Here is a 26054-nt window from a genome sequence, read left to right on the forward strand (position 1 = left end):
CGCTGTCTCTCTCTCCCGGGCTACTGCCACGCAGGAACTCCAGATCACCCCCACCCCTCGTTTTCCCTAATCTGTGAGGGGCGTAGGAGGGTGTGGGAGGCTGTTGGGAGGAGTTCACTCGGCCGCAGCCTTGTGGGCTGGGTGAGGTCGGGCCGGCCGGCGGTTGGGTCCTGAGGACTTGGGGGGCTACTGCGGAAGCAAGGCCTGAGTTTCCTCATGGTGCGGTGGGGGACCGCGCGGGGGGCTTGGCTAGAGCCGAGGGCGCCGCGCAGCCGGCTGGGGGAGCCGAGGAGCCGGCGCGCGAGCGCGGGGTGTCCAGGAGCGCTCGGGCTGCCCGGGCGGGGCGGAGGGCAGCTGCGGCCTGGCCCGGCGGTGCGCGCTGGGCCCCGCGGCCGGGCCGGGGACCGCCGCCAGGGAGCGCTGCGGGCTCCCGCTCGCCCGCCCCCCGGTAGGCGGGGCCGCGCTCTCCCCGCAGCCGCCGCCGCAGCCGCCGCCTGGGCCGCCCCGTGTCCCCGGTGGAGCCGCCGCCGCCGCCGCCGCGAGCTCGATGCGGACGGAGCCCGGGCCGGGCCATGGGGATCCTCAGCATCACGGACCAGGTCAGCCCTCCTGCCCTTCCCCGCTTCCTCTTTCCACGGCCCGGCGCCACCGCCACGCGAGCTCGGGGATGTGCGGCCTAGGTTGGGCCCGAGCCCGGGGCTCCCGCGGCTCCCGCCCCGCCCCACGCCGCGCTCCCCTCACCGGATCGGGTTGTCCTTGGTGGCGAGGAGCGGCGGGGGGGCGCCTGGCGCCTGGCGTCGGCGCCGCGGGAATCCACTGCAGCCCCGGAACCCCCAAAGCGGAGCCCCTCCAGCGACGCCCCCCTTTAACCGGGGTGCTTCCCCACCCCCCCACCCCCACCCCGGGTGCCGCTGTGGCTCCGGCCCGCTCGCTGAAGGCCGGTTCTCCCTGCAGCCGCCCCTGGTCCAGGCCATCTTTAGCCGAGATGTGGAGGAAGTGCGTTCCCTCCTCTCGCAGAAGGAGAACATCAATGTGCTGGTGAGCTGGGAGCAGGGAGGATGGCGAGCCCAGAATCGGGCTCCGGGAATCGGGACCCCTCCCCACCAGTGGGGCGGCTCCGGGGCTCCCGTGCACGGGAGCCTGCCCCCCGTTTGGCGCTGGCCGGGCTTGGAGCACTGAGCAGCGGGGCTGGGGATGCTCAGAAGGAGCGTTTTCCACCGAGCCATTGGGGTCTGCAGCGCCCCCACCCCTCCTGGAATGGGGAGAAGGTGGCCGGTGGCCCTGACTCCACCCTCCTAAGGTGCTGGTCTTTGCTTCTCAATACCGGGATTTAGGACGCTGCAGGATCTATGGGAAGAGATTGTGAGGCAGAGCTAGGAGCTCTCAGACTTGAGCTGAGACCCACGATAATTTCTCCCCACAACCGCTCCCCTTTTCTTCTATATTTCCAGGACCAAGAGAGACGAACCCCATTGCATGCTGCTGCCTACGTAGGCGATGTCCCCATCCTCCAGTTGCTACTGATGTCAGGTGAAAGTGGGGATCAGGAAGGTGTGGCACCTCCAGAGGAGCAGAGAAATCTCCTTTTTCATTTCCAAGGGATTTCTGGTGTTTGGGCCCAGGCAAAGGGGTTCTACTCCATAGAGATTCAGGTCCTGCTTGATCCCATTGGTTTCCTTCCTTCCCCCCTTCACCCCCCATCGAAATAGGATTGTATCTCCCCACAGGTGCTAATGTCAATGCTAAGGACACACTGTGGCTGACCCCTCTTCATCGTGCTGCTGCCTCTCGAAATGAGGTATGAGCCTTTCACTTCCTTTCACCCTTCCATAAAGAAGGAGTTGATGAAAGTGGGACTTAAGGGTTAGAAAAACTCCGTTCTCTGCCCTACAGACTATTCTACTCCAGATAGGGAGGAGGCCAGACCTAGGCTCCTCCCTCCTATCCCTAGAACTGGCTGGTAAGGGGGGCTGAATGATGCCAGCTGATGTGACGTCAGGGAGAGCTTAACACTGGGCTGGCAGACTGTGGGGGCCATGCTGCCAGGCCTGAGTGACTCATCCCTCCCTGGGGGGCCACCTTGAGTCTGATACCCCTCTGGGCACTGAGATTTCTTTCCTTATGATGAGGAATAGTAGCAGCGATCTGTTGCATCCTGACCCGTCATGCAGCATGAAAATTAACAGCACAACAGAGCCAAACATACCTCATTAGTGGGTTCCTGTATCCTAGTGCCATCAGTCCCAGAGAGACCAAAGACAATGACTAGGAAGGACGTTTCAGTCTGAGTTTTGGAGAGGGACCAGTATATATTTGTTTATGGAGGCAACAGAAATGATTTTGGTACCTGTAGGAGGGCTAAGGAAGATATTTGGGCTGTTAATTTAGCAGGAACATTTTTTTTTCTTGGAAGTAGGATTGGAATTTGTTGATCTACTTGGGGTAGATGTATTTGTGAGTGTAGATTTTTAAAGGGTTGGCTTGAAGAAGAGGAAGGAGTGTCTGTTTTCCTCAAGAAAAAAAAAAAAAAGATTTTAAGGCCTAAGGTGATCCAGAAGGTGAGAAGTAGGTATGGAAAGGCTAGGTATGTTAGGAAAATGTAGAGACTGTACCAGGAGGGTTGGGGCCATATGTGACATGCTGACCCATTCCTCCTCCTGCCTCTTCTTGTTTTGCCTCCGGTTTCTCCTTTGTATTTTCTCTTGTCCCTGCCCATCCACAGAAGGTGCTGGGGCTGCTGCTGGCACATTCAGCCGATGTGAATGCCCGGGACAAGCTGTGGCAGACACCACTGCATGTGGCTGCTGCCAACCGGGCTACCAAGTGTGCTGAGGCTCTGGCACCCTTGTTGAGCAGCCTCAACGTGGCCGACAGGAGTGGGCGCAGTGCACTGCACCATGCAGTGCACAGTGGGCATCTCGAGGTGAGGACCACTCCAATCCAGGCCCAGCCTTCCTCTTTCTTACCTTCCTGTCCGCTTTTTTCTACTTCTGGGCCATCAGGCCTGGGGCAGAAGCAGCTCGGATAATTATATAAATACTTGGATCCAAAGACTAAATGCATAGTTACACCAGAATGATTTTTTTTTTTAGTTTGCTTTGGTGCTGAGGATTGAACTAATGTTAGACAAATGCTCTACCACTGAGCTACATCTTTACCATTATTTTGAAATTCTTGACTTGAGCTGGGTGCCAGTAGCTCATGCCTGTAATCTTAGCTACTCAGGAGATTGAGAATCATGGTTCAAAGCCAGCCCAGGCAGGCAAGTTTATCTCCAATTAACCACTAAGAAGCCAGAAGTAGATCTGTAGCTCAAACAGTAGAGCTTTAGCCTTAGGGGAAAAAACTAAGGGACAGCACCTAGGCCCTGAGTTCAAGCATTAAAAAGAAAAAAGAAATTCTTGACTTAGACCTCAGGAAATAATAAACCCTTTGAAGTTACTTGGAAACGTTTATATACATTCCTTTTTCCAAAGAGAGGGTCCATGTCTTTCAGTACATTTGCAAAGACATGTAAGAATTTGAGAACCACCAGAGCATCTGAAGAGACTCCCATGCATTTTCTTTAAACTTCCAGATCTATCTGGTGTCTTCTCCTTAGTGCCTGTTCTTCTGTTTACTGTAGTCCACCTGATTGTTCTTCTTGGGAATGGCAGTATTGGAAAGCAAAATGTATTAGGCTGCCTCTGTCTTTCAGGAGATGAGAGGCCTCTGCCCTGAAGTAGGTTGAGGGCTCTGTGTCTTTTATATCCAATACAGACGGTGAACCTACTTCTCAACAAGGGAGCCAGCCTGAATGTCTGTGACAAAAAAGAACGGCAGCCTCTGCACTGGGCAGCTTTTCTGGGTGAGAGAAAATATATAGAAAAACGTAGGAATTTGACCTACAGAATTCTCAGGGCAAGGGGGTGGGGTTGCAGCCTTTGGAGGGAGGAGTTCAAGGTCTTTATGTTTAGTGTCCAACTCCTTAAGACTCTTTTTTTTCCTAGGGCATTTGGAAGTCCTGAAACTGCTGGTGGCACGTGGTGCAGACCTCGGCTGTAAGGACCGAAAGGGCTATGGGCTGCTCCACACAGCTGCGGCCAGTGGCCAGATTGAAGTGGTGAAGTACCTGCTCCGGATGGGGGCTGAGGTCAGGGTCTGAAGTGCTGGGTCTGGGGGCTCAGGATGGGAATTGGAGGTACAGAATCTGTTACAGATTTGGGGTGTGGCGTTGGGAGGCTGGGAGGATGTGCTGAGAGGGTTTGAATAAATCTTACGTTATATAATAGTGCCCTCATTCTTTTGGGTCAGAACCTGAAGGGGCTGAGGCTGTCAGATTTCTGGGACTCTATGTGTTGTTTCTACTTTTTCTTTTTTTTAACCTGATATATTCTTACCTTTATTCCTGATAACGCAGATTGATGAGCCCAATGCGTTTGGAAACACAGCTTTGCACATCGCCTGCTACCTTGGCCAGGATGCTGTGGCTATTGAGCTGGTGAATGCCGGAGCCAATGTCAACCAGCCAAATGACAAGGGCTTTACGCCATTGCATGTGGCTGCAGTTTCTACCAATGGCGCTCTCTGCTTAGAGTTGTTGGTCAACAACGGGGCTGATGTCAACTACCAGGTGCTTGAAGGGATGACACACGGACCAGTAGGAAGAGGGACTTGGCTCTGTGGCTTCTGGCCGTATCCAGATAGCTCTCCTGGGGAGTTGTTCATTTGATTCCTGGGGTGTTCAGATCTTATGGGGACCTAGGAGAGTATGTTCTGAGAAGATGCTCATATGAGCTTTCGATCCCCTTTGAAAGGGGAAACAGGTCATTCTCTATGTTTCGTACTAAATTAACTTTGCCATGTTTCCACAGAGCAAAGAAGGGAAAAGTCCTCTGCATATGGCTGCCATCCATGGCCGTTTCACACGTTCCCAGATTCTCATTCAGAATGGTATGGACTCACAGACATTACTCCTCATCTCCTTCTTCCTCCTGCCCCAGCTTTCCAGTCAAGATTGGCACTTGCAGCTCTGTCCTGCCCAGTCTCAAACAAGTTGATAAACAAAACAACATGTAGAAATGCTTAACTTGACCAAACTTAATAAGTACTCAGGTGGTAACTAGCTGGTGTGACTGGTCTTAACGTGTGTATCTCCATCTCAGGTAGCGAGATTGATTGTGCTGACAAATTTGGGAACACACCCCTGCATGTGGCTGCTCGCTATGGGCACGAGCTGCTCATCAGCACGCTCATGACCAATGGCGCGGACACCGCCCGGTGAGTCCCTCTCACACTGCTTGGGGGCCACTCAGTTTGTACATACTACTCACATTGAATGTAGTCACAGAGGTCCTGGCCGAAGGGAAGCTTGGAGAACCTCTCCTGATTCTTTGGGTGGTAGTAGGCCACAGAAAAAGAACTGTAACTAGTCTATCCTTGGCCCAAGGTATGAGCCCCTCCACTTCTTCTCAGGCGCGGCATCCATGACATGTTTCCCCTGCACTTAGCTGTTCTCTTTGGATTCTCTGACTGTTGCCGGAAGCTTCTTTCCTCAGGTATGTGCTGACAGGTCAGGGTTGAGCAGGTGTTGAGGGAGCAGAGGGCTTCCCCAGTGTGCAATGTGCCCAGAGCTCCTGGAACAACCTGTGGCCATGCTCCTTGTAGGTCAGCTGTACAGCATCGTGTCTTCGCTCAGCAATGAGCATGTGCTTTCTGCTGGGTTTGACATCAACACGCCTGACAACCTTGGCCGCACCTGTCTTCATGCTGCTGCTTCTGGAGGGTGCGTTTCCTTTCCCACACCTTGAGAAGAGCACTGTGTAAGGGCCTGAGCCCTCACTGCCTACCCAGATCTCTTCCCCTACACAATGAGAGTAGTCCTGGCAGAGAAGGCTATCCAGTTCCATTCTTTCAGACCCTCCCTGGGGCTGCAGTGGCTCTTTGAGGCTCTCTCACTCTTATCCCTCATCTTCCTTTTAGAAATGTTGAATGTCTTAATTTGCTGTTGAGCAGTGGAGCTGACCTGAGGAGGAGAGACAAATTTGGAAGGTAAATCAATATGCAAGGGTGCTCTTAGGAAGTGGCTGGTTAGAGGGGGCAACTAGGAGCAGGAGACCTAAGTGAGGAGAGCATTGTATGCATTGGGCTCTTTCTCTGACTCCTCCCACTCACTTGCACTTTCCTCCAGGACTCCACTGCACTATGCAGCTGCCAATGGTAGCTACCAGTGTGCTGTGACACTGGTGACTGCTGGGGCAGGTGTCAATGAGGCTGACTGTAAAGGCTGCTCTCCCCTCCACTATGCTGCGGCCTCTGACACGTACCGGAGGTGAGACTTCCTTTCTGTTTCTTCTCACACCCCATACACCTCTGAGCCATCCTGACCTCTTCACTCTCTTCCCAGAGCGGAACCCCACACTGCTTCCAGCCATGATGCTGAAGAGGACGAGCCACTGAAGGAGTCCCGTAGGAAGGAGGCTTTCTTGTGAGTACCAGGGGCTCCTGGGGTGTGCTATCCCCATAGTGTACTAGGTGCACTAGATAAGCAAATTGGGTTGGTTGGTTGGTGTTGTAGTGAAGCCTAGATTCTTGCCCGTGCTAGGCAGGTAAGGTACCACTGAGTCACATTCCCATCCAGTAGTAAGCATAAAAGATGAATTACTCCAGGGCTGAGAGTGTAGCAGTAATAGAGCACAGGCCTTGGGAATCAGTTGCCATTATCAAAACAGCACTGTACTCTGGAGTTCGGGACAGGAAGAACATGAATTCTAGCCAGCCTGGACTACATAGTAAGGCCATGTCTCAAATAACAGCTATAGAAAGTAATTACTATAAATTTCTGCCTTTTAAAAATGAACCAGCAAGGCAGGTGCTAGTGGCTCATACCAATAATCCTAGCTACTCAGAGAGGCTGAGATCTGAGAATCAGTTCAAAGCCAGCTGGGACAGGGAAGTCTGTGAGACTTTTATCTGCAATTAATTATCTACAAAACAGAAGTGAAGCTGTGGCTCAAATTGGTAGAGCACTATCCTTGAGCAAAAAAATCTCAGGAACAGTGTGTAAGCCCTAATTTCAAGCCCTAAGACTGACAAGAAAACAAAAGCATACCAAAAAAAATCAGCTATTGGGAAAAGAAGACGATCCTTGTACTTATTAACTTAAGTAGCTAATAATGGGGAAAACTGGGTATAAGGTATGTGAAAACTATACTATTTTTACTGTTTTTGTTTATTTGGCTTGTTTTGGTTGCCAGTCCTGGGGTGTGGACTCAGGGCCTGAGCACTGTCCCTGGCTTCTTTTTGCTCAAGGCTAGCACTCTACCACTTGAGCCACAGTGCCACTTCTGGCTTTTTTCTGTATATGTGGTGCTGAGGAATTGAACCCAGGGCTTCATGTATACGAGGCGAGCACCTTACCACTAGGCCATATTCCCAGCCCCCTTTCACTGTTTTTCTATCAATTTAAGAGTGTTCTAAAATAGAAAGGTTATTTAAAAGAAAACACTTAGAGAAAACACTAAAATCTAGGAGACTCAACTATGTGAAAATCACTTAAAACTTTTCTGTGCTGTTTCCTCATAGTAGGGATAAAAATCCTATTGAGGGGCTGGGAATATGGCCTAGTGGCAAGAGTGCTTGCCTTGTATACATGAAGCCCTGGGTTCTATTCCCCAGCACCACATATATAGAAAATGGCCATAAGTGGCGCTGCGGCTCAAGTAGCAGAGTGCTAGCCTTGAGCAAAAAGAAGCCAGGGACAGTGCTCAGGCCCTGAGTCCAAGGCCTAGGACTGGCAGAAAAAAAAAAAAAAAATATATATATATATATATATATATATATACATATATATGGTATCGAATTCTGAGGATCATTATGATAGTCAAAGTATCTAATATGTATGAAGTGCTTAGCACAGTGGTTGACAATAGTAAGTGCTAACTAAGTATCTTATCATTATTAGTAGTATGATGAATAAGAGATTAGAAGGGTGCCAAGAGTTATGGAGAAGGCAACTAAGTGGGAAGGTTAGGAAAGGCCCCGCAGAGGAGAGGAACATCCAGATTTGTGATGACTTGGATCTCACACAAACTGAAAGGAAGAGGCCTTCTAGACAGGCTCAGCATGCCTGGAGGCAGGGGGGCTAGGTGAGCCAGCAGAAATTACATGCCCAGGCTCCCCAGGGGTGGGTTCAGAGGACACAGGGGGTGTTGAACTGGTGACCCAGGGCAGACCTCATGAAAGGAGTGGGTCTGGAGCTGAGGTTGAATGGGCTGGATGTAGAGAATCTTCCTAGAGCAGAGGATGGCCTAGGGGACTCTCTTGCCGCCCTCCTCCGGCCCTTTGTGGGAGGCACTCTTGTGGGCTGGGCCTGTCACTACCTCACAGTCTCCTCCTGGTTTCCCAGCTGTCTGGAGTTCCTACTGGATAATGGTGCCGACCCCTCCCTGCGGGACAGGCAGGGTTACACAGCTGTGCACTATGCAGCCGCCTATGGCAACAGACAGAACCTCGAACTGGTATGTGTTGAGATCTGGTTTGGGAAGTTGGGGGCAGGGCAAAAGGCCACAGTCTGCCTTTGGCTTTGTGGAGTGGTTGCATCAGGGTGGTCCTTTGGTCTAGCAGTGTAGGGGATTACTGTGAGCAGGGCATGGGGCAACATCGTGGAAGTTCCAGAACATCAGCACTGACTTACCTGTCCATTGCAGCTCTTAGAAATGTCCTTTAACTGCCTGGAGGATGTGGAGAGCACCATTCCAGTCAGCCCTTTGCACTTAGCTGTGAGTTCCATGTCTTTTCCTCTCATCTTCCTTGAAACTACCCGCCCCTGGGCCCACACAAGGGTGCTAGCACTTGTGATGCTTGTCTTTGCTTTTGCTTTCTTGTGGGGATGTGGCAAGCAGGCAGTGATTTGGAGAGGGGATAGGCACAGAGCAGGAAAGACACCAGAGGGGCCCAAGGAGCTTGCAGATGTCTAGTGCCTCCCTGTGCCGCCCCCCCCCCCCCCCCCAGCAATCTGAGTGGGGATGAGATGTCCCCAGCTGTATCTACTGGTTACCTGCACTACTCTAGGCCTACAACGGTCACTGTGAAGCCCTGAAGACACTGGCTGAGACGCTGGTGAATCTGGATGTAAGGGACCACAAGGGCCGGACCGCGCTCTTCCTGGCCACTGAGCGAGGCTCTACTGAGTGTGTGGAGGTGCTTACGGCCCATGGCGCCTCTGCCCTCATCAAGGAGCGCAAGCGCAAGTGGACACCCCTACACGCTGCTGGTTAGTGCCCACTTCAGACTGCTGCCCTCCCCTTGCCATGACAAATCCCTCCTTAACAGTTAGGGCTGAAGGTGGGGTAGAGAAGGAACATGGAGACTTTGTGACTAGTAGCTTACTACCTTGAAGAGCACTCCCTGCCACAGGCCTTTCCATACTCCTAACTCTTGAGTTGTTCAGGATCAGTCTGTTTCCCTCCGTCCTGCCTTCTGCACACTCTCCTGACACGGGCCCCCTTTCCTCCCAGCTGCCTCTGGCCACACTGATTCCCTGCACTTGCTGATCGACAGTGGGGAGCGAGCTGACATCACAGATGTCATGGATGCCTATGGACAGTGAGTGTGGGCCAGATGTGGGGTACAGTTTTTTCCATCTGTGTTGGATTCCTCACCCTTTCCCCTGCCTCTTCTGTAGAACCCCACTGATGCTGGCCATCATGAATGGCCACGTGGACTGTGTACATCTGCTGCTAGAGAAAGGATCCACAGCTGATGCTGCTGACCTCCGGGGCCGCACCGCCCTCCACCGTGGGGTGAGTGGGTCCCTGGTATAGATTACTCCTCAGTGTGAGCATAGGACACTCTACAGGGCATCAGCACATCCAGGAGGTAGGGCAGGATTTTGTACCCAGGTCTTACTGCGCCTTACCATGCTTGCTTGCTTTCTTGCGGATGAGCACCTGACATTCCCAGCTAATTTCCCTAATGGTCCAGCTTTGTCATCACACGCAGCCACATGCTCACCTAGACTGCACAAGATACTGTGCTGGCCCTGTCCCATCAGACAGTGATGCCACCACCCAGGTTTGTTGCCATGCTCACCTAGCCTAAAGCTGCCTCCTCTTCTCCCATGGGATTTTTCTCTTCTTTTTTTTCTCCCCCTTTTCTTCTTTTCTTTTGTGCTGGTACTAAAGCTTGATCTACAAACCTTGTGCTCTTCTTGTTCAGCTTTTTCACTCAAAGCCTTTTTACTACCAAGTGTGACACACCCCCAATTCCAGCTTTTTGCTCATTAATTGGGATAAGAATCTTGAGGATTTGTCTGCCAGGGCTGGCTTCAAACTGTGATTCTCAAATCTTAGCCCTGAGTAGCTAGATTATAAATGTAAGCCACCAATACCTGGCTCTTTTTACTTTCTTGTGCTGGTACCAGAGCTTAAACTCAGGGCCTGGGCACTGCCATTTAGCTCTCTGGAGCTATACCTCCAGTTCTTACACTTTGCTGGTTAATTGGAAATAAGAATCTGTCAGCTTTTCTGCTCCAGTTGGCTTCAAACTTTGATCCTCACACCTTGATCTCAGCCTCCTGAGTAGCTAGGATTACAGGTGTGAGTCACCAACGATGGGCAGGCTGCTGATCTTTGTTTTTGTTTTTTGCCAGTCCTGGGGCTTGGACTCAGGGCCTGAGCACTGTCTCTGGCTTCCTTTTGCTCAAGGCCAGCACTCTGCCACTTGAGCCACAGTGCCACTTCTGGCTGTTTTCTGTATATGTGGTGCTGGGGAATTGAACCCAGGGCTTCATGTATACGAGGCAAGCACTCTTGCCACTAGGCCATATCCCCATCTGCGCTGCTGATCTTTGTTGTGGGATTTTTTTTTTTTTCCTTTTGGTCAGTCATGGGGCTTGAACTCTGGGCCTGGGTGCTGTCCCTGATCTCTTCAGCTCAAGGCTAGCTCTCTACCATTGAGCCATAGTGCCACATCTAGTTTTCTGGTGTTTTTTTCTGGTGGTTAATTGGAGATAAGAGTCTCATGGCCGCCCTTCCTGCATGGGCTGGTTTTGAACTGCAATCCTCAGATCCAGCCTCCTGAGTAGCTAAGATTAGTAGCTAGGCATGAGCCTCCTGTGACCGGCACAAGGCTGCTGATTTCTTTTTTTTTGCCAGTCCTGGGCCTTGGACTCAGGGCCTGAGCACTGTCCCTGGCTTCTTTTTGCTCAAGGCTAGCACTCTGCCACTTGAGTCACAGCGCCACTTCTGGCCATTTTCTGTATATGTGGTGCTGGGGAATCGAACCCAGGGCTTCATGTATACGAGGCAAGCGCTCTTGCCACTAGGCTATATCCCCAGCCCCGAAGGCTGCTGATTTCTAACCCTAGAATTATTGTAGAGATAATGATTACAGCCCTGGAAGTGGTTCTTGCTCCTAAATCCTCTCCCCCTCCCCCAATAGCAACTACCTAGTAGGAAAAGAGTGGCTCCTCACCACTCCCCTCACCTGTCTCCTGCAGGCAGTGACTGGCTGTGAGGACTGCCTGGCTGCCCTGCTGGACCATGATGCATTTGTGCTGTGCCGAGACTTTAAGGGTCGCACACCCATTCACCTGGCCTCTGCCTGTGGCCACACTGCAGTCCTGCGGACCTTGCTGCAGGCTGCTCTTTCCACAGACCCCCTGGATGCTGGGGTAGATTACAGCGGATACTCACCCATGCACTGGGCCTCCTACACTGGTATGAGTAGGGCCTTGGCAGGTGTGGGGAGGTGCGTGGGGCATCAAGGAGAAAGGCGGGTTGAAGCAGAGCATCTGGAATTGGAGCATGCAAGATAGGACAGGACAGATGGAGGACCATGCCTTTTCTCTCCACCACACTTTCCTCCTCAAACCCAGGACATGAAGATTGTCTGGAGTTGTTACTTGAACACAGCCCATTCTCATACCTGGAGGGAAACCCCTTCACTCCTTTGCACTGTGCAGTGTAAGTCTCTTCTTTGGCCTCGGCCCTCTCAAGGCACTGTGGCCTGGGCTTATGGTTGGAACTACATCTCCTTTGTCCTTCCTGATGAGTCCTCCCTCTCCCCAGAATTAATAACCAGGACAGCACCACAGAGATGCTGCTGGGAGCTCTGGGTGATAAGATTGTGAACAGCCGAGATGCCAAAGGACGGTGAGTAATGAGCAGCCTGAGCTGCCTTTGGCTTTGGCTTCCTGTCCATGTGGAAGCACCTTCCCTGACTCACCCTACCCTGGCCCCCCAGGACCCCCCTTCACGCCGCTGCCTTCGCGGATAATGTCTCTGGGCTCCAGATGCTGCTGCAGCATCAAGCTGAGGTGAACGCCACTGACCACACGGGCCGCACTGCACTCATGACGGCGGCTGAGAACGGGCAGACCGCTGCTGTGGGTGTGTAGGGGCTCGGCTGTGGCAGGGAGGAGTCCCCAGGGTGTTTGCAGGGTGGGCCAGCCCTGCCTGCAAGGCTAGAAAGGGATGGGGGGTTCAGGATACAGGTGTCTTTGGATAGCTCATCCTCTGAGGATGGGACACAAAGTCTGTGCAGATGGGAGGGCAGACTGCTAGGATGGCTGTTGCCCAGGAGAAAGCAAAGTGATCATCCTTGATCCCATTTTTCTTGTAGAATTTCTGCTGTATCGAGGGAAGGCAGACCTGACTGTACTGGATGAGAACAAGAACACTGCCCTCCACTTGGCTTGTAGCAAGGTACTGCCCAGATTAGGGGGCAGCATGAAGGCCTGATGAGCAGGATAGATCCTGATTGCAGAATGGACTGCACCAGCAGCCAAGGTTGCCCAGCCTATGGGATAGTAGCATGGCTCCTGTCTGTCTGCCATCCCCCCCAGTCCTACCCTATGGCTTGTCCTGATTCTACTTCACAAATGTCCACTCTCTGTTCCTCTCCCTCAGGGCCATGAAAAATGTGCCCTCATGATCCTGGCAGAAACCCAAGACCTTGGCCTTATCAATGCCACCAACAGTGCGCTGCAGATGTGAGTGCCCAGGGAAGGGGGCTCCTGGCTGGGGGAGGCAGGTGGGTGAAGAAAACGGCCCATGCTCCTGGGCTCTCTGGAGCTCCTAGTGTTTTATTCGGCATTCTCACCACCTGCCTGGGGGTGGCAGGACTTGTTGGCATCCAGGTGACTGTGTGTTTCTCTTTTCACTTTCTCTCTTCCAAGGCCACTCCACATTGCTGCCCGGAATGGTCTAGCTTCTGTGGTGCAGGCCCTCCTGAGTCGTGGGGCCACAGTGCTGGCTGTGGATGAAGAAGGTGGGTGGGGTCCGGAGCCCCCCGCCTCTCCCGGGTTTGGGGTCAGGGACATTCTACAGGAGGTGACTTCTTAACCTTGCTATAAATGAGATTTTCTTCCCAGGGGAACTCTTGAGAGCAGGGACCCAACAATAGTACTCTGAGTCTCACAGGGGAGTCTGATGGAACTAGGTGGAGACCCCCACAGGGACAGGAAGGCATCCCACACACACCCCTGGATGCTGTCCCCATGGGCTGCCCTCTCCCTATACTCACAAGCTGCCTGTCAGCCTCCCTGGGCCCTCACCACCCCAGATTTCTGACTGTGCTGGGTGCTTCCCTGCCTTGGCTCCCCTCCACAACTGAGAGCTCAGGATCTGGGGAGGGTGGGTGGGAACCCTGGGACACAGGAGTCATGCGTCAGTTACTCCCCTTGGCCCTGCAGGTCACACCCCAGCATTGGCCTGTGCTCCCAACAAAGATGTGGCAGACTGCCTGGCCTTGATCCTTTCCACCATGAAGCCTTTCCCACCCAAGGACGCCGTCAGTCCTTTCAGCTTCAGCCTGCTCAAGAACTGCGGCATCGCAGCCGCCAAGACGGTGGGTGGCTGTGGCGCCTTGCCCCATGGGGCCTCTTGCCCCTACAGCCAGGAGCGGCACGGTGCCATTGGGTTAGATGGCTGCTACTCTGAGTAGCCCCTCCAGTGTCCCTCTCCCCGCCGGTGGCTTGATATTATTCTATTTATTTAGAAAAAGTCTACACATTTAGGGCACTTTAAAGGAGAACACGACTGGGTGGCGGGGCAGAAGGGGGGAAAGGAAGCACTGGGGAGCAGCTGCTCACCCCTTTGCCACACCTTCCTGGCCTGGCAGAGGTCTGGGACCGACAGGGAGCACCCCAGGCCCTTGGTACCCCCAGGGCAACCCTTTCTGCCAAGTGTCCCAAAATGATTGCTAAATGCCTGGCTCCCTCTCTCTTTGACTCCATCTCTCAGTTCCCCTTTCTGCTACCAGCTGCCCCTCCTCCTTCCTTCTGACTCTCCTCTGTGTCCCCCTTCTCCCTGCCCCTACTGCCAGGCAGACCCCTCCTCTTCTTCCATACCCATCACTGCCTCCCTGCTCGGCTGGCCCCTCCATCCCCGCAGCAGTGAGAAGCCTTAATTTCTGGTACTGTGTGAGCACTCTGGGGTGTCCCCTTCCCCCTTCAGGGGCAGCTAGAGGATGAAGGGGGAGGGTATTTAGCACTGGGGCCTGGAACTTTTCCCCTACTCTCTACCCTATCACCCCTAAAGTTCAAATGCAAAACACTTGAAGCAGCAACTACTGTACCTGGGCCCCAATCCTGCACTCTCCCCTGGCTCCTCATATGCAAATCAAGGGCTGGTTCTGCCCCCACAGCCTGCCCCCACCTCCCGACTCCCCACTTGGCCCCCTAACCACGCACTTTAACCTTGCTTCTTTCTTTTCATTTCTTTTGGGAGAGCAGAGCCTGTGGCCCTTCCCTCCCTGGCTCTCTTCTCCCTGAACTTTGAGGCTTGTCATGAATTTTTAAGTAAGCATTTTATTCTTTAGGGGAAGAAACAAATTAATTTCCTGCCCATTTCAAAAACCACAGCCCTCGTATGTCCTCTGTGTTTCAGGCATGTGCTTGCATGTGTGTGGAGGGAGGGACCGTGTTCTCCCTCTTGTGTCCCCAAGCCCCTGGGTTCCTCTATGCCCTTCATCAGCCTCTACCTTCCTTCATGTCGGAGAGTACCCACTGCCCCAGTCACTCCTGATCTGAAGCCAAAGACGGTGGGAAGGGCAGGGGCAGACTAGGGACCGAGGCTGCTCATTAGGAAAGCAGGCCTTCCTCCAGTGTGAGGAGAAAGTTCTGGTCAAGGGAGCTACAGGCAGACACTGGAGCTCAGTTCCCTGCCTCCCAGCAGAGGGGGAGATGGGATTGAGTAGGGGCTGCACTGGTAAGATTCCTCAAACTTGTACCCCAAAAGCCAAACTGGGCTAGAGTGAGGAGGGGCAGTGTTTTCTCTAAATGTAGCATTGCATCTGGCCCTGGTCCCTTCAGATGCCCTGTCCATCCATCTCGGTGAGCCTCTGCCCCAATTGGTCCCACTCGTGTAGCCCAGTTTCCCTTCCTCACACTCAATACCTCAGCCAGGGGCCAAGACACAGAACTTGAATAGAGGTCCTGCCCCTCCATCCCGCAGTGCATCCTCGCCCAGTTTGGCTGTCATCAGTATTGTCCCTCAAGAACTGGATAGGCTTCGTTTACACAGTCCAGGGTCTCCCCTGGGGGAGGGCCCTCAGCCCCTTCCCCTACCCAAGCTTGCTTTCTCCACATTCCCACCCAGTTTTCAGTTGTGTCCCCTGAATGTCTCGCCACCCTTGCCACAGGTGAGCTGAGGGGAGAGGGGCTGTCCCAGGGCTCCCCCCTCCCTCCAGGTCCCCTGCACCATACCTCATGCTGGTTCTCTGAAGCCTGGGGCATTTGTCCAAGTCTTTATTCCTTTTCACGGTCCCTCTATATCTCTGTGTCTTGCTTCTTCCAACCTTTAGATCCTAAACCATTTCAAGGCTTCCAAATGACCATTCTTGTTGAGAAGGATTGTGCAGCTTTTAGTTTTTATTTTTGTTTTCAAAGCCAAAGGGCCTTGGATGCCCCCTCTTGCCCATCCCCCTCCCCCTCCATACCTTGTCCTCCCCTATACGACAATCAATGTGACCTCTCTTAAGGGCTGCTGCCCCCACCCCAACCCTGCTGGTTCTGCAAAGCTTATCCCCCAACTTCAATTCTCTCTCCTAGATCCTCCCAGTTCCACCCCCCTCCCTCTCATTTTGGTGCTGGGAATTAGGTGGTGGGGGGCCAGGGGAGCAGGGGACAGGTCTTCCGGGAATGACTTGGGGTATCAGTCGTGTTCTCCTTTATCAATGCTTCATGACGACAGGAAGAGTATGAGTATTGTCAGGAGCCCCATTGTTCTGCTTTGCTAGATGAGATTTCTGGTTGTTGTCGGTACCCTGCTATCCTGGCACACTGTCACCAGTGCCCGGAAGATGGCAGGGGGTCGGTCCTCTGTCCCTTCTCACTTCTGTGGTTGTGAGGAGCCCCGGAGGGCCAGCAGCCTCCTCTCCTTATGCCAAAGGAAATCCCGCACCTCACCCCGGGCTCCCCGGCCCTTAGTGTTTTTTGAAGCATTTTGACCATTCTCATGGCCACTGCATATTTATTTTAATATTAAGAGTTTTTTTTTAAACCTCTTTGACTTAAACGGGTGTGGAGAAGTAAAACAGGCAGAATGCCCCCCAATCTTAAGGGGGTAGGGTGGGGAGGAAGCGCCTCCTTCCCTTCACCCTCCCCACCTCCCCTCCCCACCGCAGCTCTAAAGCACTTGCTTCAAGTAATAAGCACTTTTATGAAAAGGCCTATTTTTAAGTGAGGACCCTGGGAGCAGCCCAGGCGCCCAGCAAAGGAGACAGAGCGAGGGCTACATAGGAGACAGGGAAACAGACATGCGGATCAGAGGGCGAGATGACAAGAGCCAGTTTTTAAGTTTCTGATTTTTGGGGGGATGTTTCTGATTGGGCGGTGGCTTTGGTAAGGTTGTGTACTATCCTTCAGAAAACCGAATGGCACAAACTGTGGGTCCCAACATGGACCTACAGACCTGGGCCACTGCCACTGTCCAGCTGAGACTGATGGGCCACCTCCCCCACCCCGTGGCCCCCTGAGCCATAGGACTGCTGAAAACCACTGAATGTACAGCCCAGGTTGGGGTGGGGAGCGGCCCCTGGGGGAGGTGCTGCTTTTGTTTGGTGCTGTGGGGGGTGGGAGAGATGAGACTGAGGGACTGCCACCCCACGTAGACATGTGTTCCTTGGGGTGGAGGGGCTGAGGAGGGCTTGCCTCCCTCTCCAACCCCAGCCATGGCCCCTCTTCCTTCCTCACCCCTATCCGTTTTGACTGTAAGTCCAGCTCACCTTTGCCTTCAATATGTAACCAAAGGAAAACTCAATACTGTTTCCACCACTGTCTGCCCACCCGAGCACCTTCTTCCTCCCCGGACCTAGAAGGGGAGAAGAGGCTGGGGGTGGGGAGGGTGGGGTCAGAGAACGGTTCTACAACTGTACCCCTAAAACCTTCTCTGCGGTCTTGGAAGGGGTCCCAAGAGGTGGGGTGGGGCCAGGCTGGTGGGGCTGGGAGTAGGCACGCTATCTTATGCACATGAGTGTTTCTTGGTGGAAATGACTCCGGTGACTGTGCTCCAGCGGGGAGGCCCCTTCCCTCTCAGCCATTTCTCACCCTTTCCCCACACCCAGTGTTCATCCTCCACCTCCCCTTCCCACCGCAAAGGAAAATAGCCTTACAGACCCTAGCCCAGAAACCCTACTCCTGGGGCAATGGAGTGTGAGCCCCTTCCTACCCGCCGAGTTCAAACCCTACCTTTTACAAAGGAGGGGTAAGGAGCAAAGCAGCCCCTTTCCCTCTGTGCTGGCTCCAGCCCTCCAGTCCTTGACCCAGGATGGGCAAGGGCAGAGGTTAGGAATCTTTGAGGACCAAGCCCAGTGGACTGGGAAGAGGGAGATAGAGGGAAGGGTCTGACATGGGGACTCCCTCCTCCCGACCCAACGCCTAGAGAAGCGACCAAATCCCAGAGATGGGAGGGAGCTGGGGTGGGAGGGTCTGCTCTTTGAATTACTTGAAGGTACTGACTCTGAGGCTGCTGTTGCCCATGTAGGCGTGAGGGGGACACTGTCACTGCATTTAGGAGGGCAGAGGGTGGTGGGTGACAAGAGGATTCACCCTCGGCCCTCGCTCACTCCTGCTAGGCCCTTTCCCTGGGGAGTCGGCAAGCCTGATGGCCCCAGGGAGGGTGGGGAGAGCCTTTCCTCCCGTCTCCACCCTCACTCTGGGCACCCTCTCCAATTGCACTAAAGTAGCTGTTGTGCCAGTCTTACCCCATGCCAGGGTGGGGTCTCTGCTTCCAGTCTTTTCCCTACCGCCTCTGCTCCCATCCCGGACAATCTCCTTGTTCCGCTTGTATTCCTGGATAGCTCAGCTTTGTGTGCGTGTACGTGTGTGTGCGTGCGCACGCGTGTGTGTGGATGCGTGTGGATGTGCGTGTGTTTGGGGGGTTGGGGTGGGTTCTGGCTGGAGTGGGTTTGGCAGGGGTTTGGGAAGGGCAAGGAGAAAGATGGAGGATGAAGTCTCCTATTCCCCTTCCCCAACTCTAAGCCACAGAAGCCTGGGAGGGAGGGTGCCTACTCTCGCTGCCGCGTGTCTTGCAGATGTGCCAAAATGGGGGTGGGTGGGAGGGGAGGGTGCCTGGCAGAGCAGCCCCCAGGGTGGCTCTCTCAAAGCAATACAGTTCCCCTGCTGGGGAACGGCAAGACAGGGGAGAGGGTTGGGGTGGGAACCCCCCAGGTGTGGGGGGCTCTCCATGTACAGCTGTGTATATTCAGGGGCGTTCTCTGTCTGGTACCCGCTGTGGGCATCTATGTGTGTGTGAACCTCCCCTTCCCCATGCCCTGCATGACCTGTGATGCTGCAGACACCACCATCCTGTATGCAGGTGTGTGTTGGGGGGCACGGAGGGGCATGCTCCATGTCCTGTCGCACCCTCCACCCTGTGACCCATGTACTCGGTTGTAGGAAGTAAAGAGAACTGAGCACAATTCACTGGATTCTAGTTGAATCTTTCTCTAAGCAATTTTCCCATTCCTGTCCTTCTCCCTTGTCCCAGATCCACCTGTGGTGCTAGTGTTGGGGTCGGGGGTGTTCAATGCTGGTGGGCAGCAATAAAGGGCAGATCTGCCCAGATGCCTGCATCCCCAGGGTGCTGAGGGCTACAGGAAAAAGTGGGGACCTCGGTGCATTTGCCCCACCCCTCCCACTCCTCCCTGGGCTAAAGCACAATGCTCTCCCCTGAAGATGGATGCACCCTGCACCTTCCAGGCCCCCCACTCATGTCCTCCTCCAACCTGCTTTGAGCCCTCCCACCACACCTTGGTTTTCTATGCTGTTTTGGTGCAAGTACAACTGTCGTAGTCATGGCTTTGGGGATGGGTTCTGTTTATTAAAATCCTATTGCTCCTACTGGCCCTGTGTCCCGCCTCCATTCCTACGGTTGGGGGGAAGGAAGGAAGGGCAACCTGGATCCCTTGCCACCGGCCCCTGTCAGCCATCAGAGGCCAGGGGCAGTAGTTGCTCCTCCAGCAGGGCTATGGTGATCATGAGGCCGCCCCCCAGCAGCAGCCCCAGTCCCTGCAGCAGCACGTGGAGTGCGGGGAGGGGCTCGGGAGGACGAAGCAGGGCTGGGAGCTGAAAGACAAAAAGACTGTCAGGATTCTGCCCTGGCCTCCAACCTCCCCTTGCCCTGGAAACAGAGCCTCTGACAGCCTGAGATGAAGGGTATCTGTGAATGATCAGCAAAGCCCCTTCCCAACACTACTTTTGGTCCCTTGTTTCTCAAACACAAACTAGCCTATGGGCCAGTGCCCTCCAGACCTGGTGGAGATGAAAGGACCCTACCCCACTGCCCTGATCCCTCTCCTGTACCCCACACCTCTTACCATGTCCACAAGGGCCACGTAGAGGAAGACCCCAGCCGTGACCCCAAACACCCAAGGAGTAAGAGGGACAGGGCCCAAGCTGAGCCCCACCCCCAGAGCTGCACCCCCTAGTCCCAGGGCTCCAGACACGAGACTCAGCAGCAGCAGCCTCTGGAAAGACAGCCCTGCCTGGAGCAGCATTGCAAAGTCACCTGTCGGGGAGAGAGGATAGGACACGAGGGGATAAGCCAGTGCTGTCCCCTTCTCCCACTCCCACCTGTGGCCCTTGGAGATCTCCCCATTGTGGAGCCCACACACCACAAGTGCCATTCCTACCCAGTTCATGGGGCAATTCATGGCAGAAGACCGCTAGAGTGGTGCTGAGGCCGCTGGAGAAGCCATCAGAGAAGGCTGCACCTGTGGTCAGCAGGATCAAAAGGTGTCGTCCAGGAGAAGGGCACCTCCAGGGCCAGTCCTTACATCCCTGAATCCCTCTGATAATCTTCCCCCCCTTCTTGGCAGCCTCCTCCTTGTCCCGGCTGACAACTAGAAGCTCTGACATCCCTGGGTCTCCCATTTCCTCCCTCCATTCTCTCCCCTCACACCTATGGCCAGCCCATCAGTGAGGTTATGCAGACCATCACCCAGAAGCACCATCCATGTGATACTGGCACCACCACCACCCTGCTGCCCGTGACTGTGGCCTTGGTGCCCAGCAGAGGCTGGAGCTGGCGGAGACTGGCTGTGCTGTTCTCTTTGACCCTGAGCCTCTGGCTCTGCAGGAGAAAGACAAGGACACGTGTGGGTAGCTGCAAGGGAGCATTGTGATCAGGGAGCCCACATATTTCTCCTCTAGTCACCTGGAGCTGCCTGCAGGGGCCGAAGGGCTGTCCCACTGCCATCCTCGGGGTCCAGGTTTGGTGTTTCAAGACGTCTTTTGCGCCTGCAGTATCTCTGAAATAGGAGAACATCCCTCCTGGTGGAGGAGGCAGCAGTGCCAGGGACTAAAGGGAAGCTGGGCCACCAGCTGGGAAAGTGAACACCTGCTTCTACCTCTGGCACCTGGGGAATGCTCGTTGGCCTCCCCTACACATACTTCCAGGTTAGCACCTCCCTCTGTTTCTTTGTTGACTTGAACTGGGTAGAGGAGACCATTTGGCCAGAAGTCCTGGGGCTATGCTAAGAACCCTGTACCCTTTTGTTAGTGGACAGCAAATACCCCAGATCCAGGAGCACATGTTGCCCCCTCGTGCATGGTTTGCTTGGCCAGTTCTTGGCTAGGATTCTGGTCTTGGCAGGAGGAAGAGGAAAATATGTCACTCACTGGCCTGAGCTTTCTGTGCCGCAAAAGCCCTAGCACGTTTTCTAACACGAAGAGCAGGAAAAGGCCTCCAAGCACCGACAGCCCTGGACCCAAGTCCTCCTCTGGTCTCCCATTAGGTCCTGTGTGCTGCCCTCCTTGTGCCTGTCAGGAAGGAGGTCAGAGAGGCTCCTGGAAGCCCTGGTACCCACCAGCCTCCCCCCTCACAAGGGAGGTGCTCATCCACTCTACTAGAAGGCAGCTGGGGGGTGGGGGAACTCGGAGTAGGGGAACAGGATGTGGGAGTGGATGGAGATGGGGAAAGGTTGCTCTGTGGCTGGGAACACCTTGGATTCATGAACACCATTTGCCCCTGGGGCAGGAGGGCACAGAGGACGGGGGGTTCACATACATGCGGCAGCAGGTGTAACAGCGCATCCCCACAAAGAGTGCCCACAGCCAGGGCTCCCAGGAAGCCCAGCAGAGGTCGAAATAGATGAGGTCCCAGGAGCCTCAGCAGCAGCAGGGAGAGGGGAGCAGGGAGGCTGAGCAGCAGGACTGCCAGGGCACTATGAAGCAGGGCTGGGGAGAATCAGGAGGCGAAGTTAGGCCAGGGTTGATCCAGAGGCAAGGTGGGGCAGACTTACATTGCAAAGGACATGGGGCCCCAGGGAGCCCTTTTCCTTGGTATGGGGGCCCCGTTCCCTGCCAGGACACAGGGTGATCCCTACCCCCTTCTCATTCACTGACCAGACAGTAGATCTCCTGGAGGAGCTGGGGCTGGGGCTTGGACACAGACACGACTGTCAATCTGGTAAAGCAGGGCTGGGCACAGCAGAGCAAATTGACGAGGGGTCAGAGGAGCAGCAGGGCTCAGGCCAAAATTGACCAGCAGCTGGGAGCCATTGAGACACTGGGAGTTGAGAGAATTGTACAATGAAGGAGTCCCTGGGAACTCTCTCTCTCAGCTCTTTTCATCTCTCCTTCCATTGCACAGACCCCTAAGTGTCTCTCAAGGTCTGCTTTGCTCACACTGGCAGGAACATCAGAGGCAGAGGACTAGGTTATTTATCATCAATAGACCAAATGAAAATATTCAGTTCAAAGCTGGAAACCAGTGGCTCATGTATGTAATCCTAGCTACTCAGGAAGCTGAGATCTGAGTACCATGGTTCAAAGCTAACCTGAACAGGAAAATCTGTGGGACTCTTATTTTCAATTTCTCCAATTAAATAGCAAAATGCCAGAAGTGAAGCTATGGCTCAAATGGTACAGAGCTAGTCTTGAGAACAAAGGCTTAGGGAAGCCAGGTACTGGTGGCTCACACCTGTAAATCCTAGCTATTCAGAAGGCTGAGGATCTCAGTTCAAAGCTAGCCTGGGCAGAAAAGCCCATGAGACTTTTATCTCCAACTAACAAGCAGAAAACTAGAAGTGTAGTTGTGGCTCAAAATGGTAGCGCACTAGCCTAGAACAGAAGAGCCCAGGTACAGTGTTCAGGCCCTGAATTCAAGCACCATGACTGACACAAAAAAGGAAAAAAAAAATCGGGACAATGGCCAGGCAACAAAGAGAACGAAAATTCAGTTCAAGACAAATTGGGTGTCAGTGAACATTTCCATCATCTCCCTTCTTTGTTTGGTGATGAGCTTGTTGGACAATTAGAATCTTCTATGCTAGAATCCTCAAATGGAAAAGAATCTGAGATGTCATCCATCTGCTCAACAGTCTTATCACAGGTTTGTTCAACATCTACAGGGCTGCTTTCTGTGATGGGGCCCTCACTGACCTGCTTTCTCATCAAATTGCCTTTCAGGATTAAGCAGCCTTGGAAAAAGTTCACTGTCATTCTAAGTAAAGACAGCTATCTAGAGGCTGGGAATGTGACTTAGCAGGAGAGTGCTTGCCTAGCATGCATGAAGCCCTGGGTTTGATTCTTCAGCACCACATATATAGAAAAAGCCGGAAGTGGTGCTGTGGCTCAAGTGGTAGAGTGCTAGATGAGCAAAGAGAAGCCAGGGACAGTGCTTAGGCCCTTAACTAACCGTACTATAACTGAAGGGGCCAGTCTAAAAGCCCAGGTGACTCCATTTTTGACCCCAACTCAGAATGAACTCGGAGTGACCCTGACTGATGTAGTTTGCTGGAATTTAGCACAAACCAGAAAACCAGGCGTGTGGAACTGCATGAAGAGGTAGTGACAATCATTTCCCGACACCTGGACTGGTTCCTGGCAGCAGAGTCACAATAGGTGATTTCTAAAAATAATTAACGATCAACTAGGTATCAACAACAGTGTCATGGTGAAATTCCCTAGTATGAGCCCATTATGATGAAAGAGCAGGTATCACCCTGTGGTTTGTGGGTTTTCCCTATAAAGTTAGCTGTAAGATCGAGTCAGCGTGCTCCTGTTCAGGAGTGGCCCTGGCCGGTCAGTTTCTTTCTTGATGCTTGGCACAAAATAAAGCTTTACTTAACTTTTGCATTTTATCAGACTCATTCCTTTGTTCATGGACTTAACATAACAACATACCCTAAAGACCACATTGGGATTTTCTTAAAGTAACTATTAAAGTATAGACCCTAAACAATTCAGGCCACCTAATCCCATAGCTCCTTTCTGGAGATCATCATACTTACATCCTCATTCAGATGATCAGCTAATGAATGGTCCAACAGCAGAAGCCTGTGAAAGAGCTCCAAGCCCGAGGGTGCCACAGGTCCATTCTGAGAGGCCTTTGCCTCCTTTAAGTCATCCCAGCCTGAAGGATTCAGAGGCATGTCTGCCCAGACATCCACACTCAGCTCTGCATCCTGGAGCCTGAAATGGATGATAGAGCAAATTGGACTTACTCATGTTCCCAAATGCCTACCTAGGGGAAGAAAGGGCTAGAATTCCTGGGTTCCAGGATTCAGTCCTGGGGAGATCTGAGAACTGTCACATTGTAGGAGAGCCTAGAGATGGTGACATTGGTACTGAAGGAAAAAGCTGGAAGCACTCCAAACTGGGAGCCAAGTCAGCTTGGAGCACTGAGCATTGAGACTCAGCCAGGAATTTAGCATCTTTGTAAAATTTGCTTTCTTGCAGTGCTGGGGATAGAACACAGCACCTTGAGCATGGTAAATAAGCATTCAGCCACTGAACTACATCCCAACTCAAGAACAAGGAATTTAAGGTTCCAGGAAGTTGGAGGCAATAGAGGCAAGCAGGGTCTTGAAGAGTTGCTCCTTGGGTTTGTCATTTGAAGGACTGCTTTTATTAAGCCAGCGCTAGGCAACTAAGGAACTAAGCTAAGCACTAAAAGAGCTGGTGGATAGAGCATTTGGAGGTGGAGGGAGGAAGTTAGTACCTGTGTGTCAAATTGTCTCCAGCTGGGGGTACAACCCTCCCAGTCTGAGGCCCATGGTGTCCCAGGCGAAGCCCCTGGACTCGGCCTAGCCCTAGGCTGTGGAGAAGTCGGGCCAGGCCTCCTGCAGTCAGCGTCCCATTCTCTCCATACAGACCAAACAGCTGGGCCAGGTAATGGTTCTGCTCCTGCTCAGCAGGGCCTAGGGAGGGGACTGAGCCCCCTACCCAGCCCAAGACCATCCCCACACACAGGCCAGCCAACAGATAATGCGCTGGGGCCCCCATGATAGGGAGGGGAATAGGTTTGAGTCTCTAGTTCTGGTTTCTAGTCCCACTGGAACATCGTGAGGTTTGTACCCTAGGTGGAAATAAAAAAGTAGGAGGGAATTAGGGGGTATTCTTCTGCTCTCCAGATCAGGGCCAGGGGCAAACAACCTCCTTCCTCAGTCTAGAGGTGAATAGCAGCCTCTCCTTAGGCCTTCTCCTTCCCTCCTCATTGCATTCCTCTGGAACAGGCTCGGCCATCCAGATTTCAGTGCATCTCCCCAAACCAGAGCTATTTCTACATCTAATGCAATCTGATCCAGACCCCACGTTCTGATCTTGCCCCATCTCTCTGTTCCTCCCACCCCACCCTGTCCCTGGGTCCTCACCCCTACTGAGGATGAGAGCTGTCACTTCAGGCTGCTGGCAGGTTGGATGTTACAAGGTTCCTGAGTCAGGGAGGAGAAGCAAGGCTCAGGCTCCAGGTGCTCAGGTGCAATGGAGGCCACGTCATATAGAGGGCTGAGATGGATAGGTTGCCTTGTCCTAGCCCACCTGCTTTGGGGCGGGGAAAGGGGTGTGGCCAGTGTGGGAAGGTTCACATAGGAGAGGAGTTAATGGTTCACTGCTCTCTGGGGTGGGGGTCAAAGGTCACTTTTAGCGGGGGGGGGGGGGGGCAGGGGGGAGGAACCCTCCCCTGCCCTGAAAAAGCCACATGGTTAAGAACCTGTGCTTAGTTTTATTTCCCCTCCTTCTTAAACAATTCGTCCTCCTCTAAAACAGTACCATTTGTATGTACTCCCACCCCACCTACCTCACGCCTGGCACAGAGCTTGCTCTTTCTCCAACCCCAGCCCCATGCTCCCTGGGAAAGTTGCACCCAAGAATCCCTAAGCTGAGGAGTAGGGGGAAGAGGCAGGTAAGTGGTCACCCCAGACGCATGTGGGACAGAAACTGTTCTTAGCAATTCCCTACCCCAGAAAGCCTAAGAACCAGTGATCTCCCACAAAGGGAAGCATAAGAGAATCAATGACAAAGACCTGGGGAGCTCTGCAGGTAGACAATCAAAAACAAATCTTGGGCTTCCCTCTGCTTTCAGACCTGGCTTAAGATTAGGGGAGCAAAGTCTGATTGGAGCCATTGGTTCAGGGGGTTGAGGTTGGCATTACCTGACAGCAGAAGACAGGAAGGACGTTCAGAAGAAGGGGGACCCAGCCTTCTTATGGCAGGCAGGCGGGCAAGGGTCACCTGCAGGGAGGGGGCAGGGGAGGGACACTACCTTAAAGGGGCAGGCCTGTTTTCCCTAGGCTTCCTTGCCTCTCTCTCCCCTTTACCTTCTGGAATCCACAGCTTTCCCCCAAAC

At 53.5% G+C, this 26054-nt stretch overlaps 2 protein-coding genes across 3 annotated transcripts; one reads left to right on the forward strand and one right to left on the reverse strand.

Annotated features, from left to right (window-relative positions):
• The first annotated feature begins 479 nt into the window (after positions 1–479).
• Ankrd52 (ankyrin repeat domain 52) lies at positions 480–19324 on the forward strand. Its single transcript, XM_048361803.1, has 28 exons — positions 480–599; positions 955–1038; positions 1452–1530; positions 1728–1798; positions 2723–2923; positions 3760–3847; positions 3990–4132; positions 4400–4612; positions 4854–4932; positions 5145–5259; positions 5455–5537; positions 5647–5764; positions 5962–6030; positions 6170–6310; positions 6386–6466; positions 8387–8498; positions 8688–8759; positions 9052–9253; positions 9498–9585; positions 9665–9782; positions 11480–11699; positions 11858–11945; positions 12051–12134; positions 12226–12371; positions 12604–12686; positions 12891–12973; positions 13160–13251; positions 13676–19324. Exons 1-28 carry the CDS (start codon positions 573–575, stop codon positions 13924–13926), a joined length of 3231 nt encoding a protein of 1076 aa, XP_048217760.1. The 5' UTR covers positions 480–572; the 3' UTR covers positions 13927–19324.
• On the reverse strand, positions 19276–25922 carry Slc39a5 (solute carrier family 39 member 5). Of its 2 annotated transcripts, none has more exons than XM_048361825.1 (11): positions 25861–25922; positions 24429–24785; positions 23719–23899; positions 21830–21992; positions 21492–21661; positions 21104–21244; positions 20640–20733; positions 20385–20555; positions 20116–20196; positions 19801–19991; positions 19276–19549 (listed from the first exon to the last, which is right to left on the reverse strand). In XM_048361825.1, exons 2-11 carry the CDS (start codon positions 24710–24712, stop codon positions 19406–19408), a joined length of 1620 nt encoding a protein of 539 aa, XP_048217782.1. In that variant the 5' UTR covers positions 24713–24785; positions 25861–25922; the 3' UTR covers positions 19276–19405. The 2 variants fall into 2 exon arrangements, with proteins under 2 accessions (XP_048217782.1, XP_048217774.1); XM_048361817.1 differs by lacking the exon at positions 25861–25922 and adding an exon at positions 25081–25442.
• Between the last annotated feature and the right edge of the window lie 132 nt (positions 25923–26054).

Source organism: Perognathus longimembris, chromosome 1 (assembly GCF_023159225.1).
Source record: "Perognathus longimembris pacificus isolate PPM17 chromosome 1, ASM2315922v1, whole genome shotgun sequence".
Taxonomy (NCBI): Eukaryota; Metazoa; Chordata; class Mammalia; order Rodentia; family Heteromyidae; genus Perognathus; species Perognathus longimembris.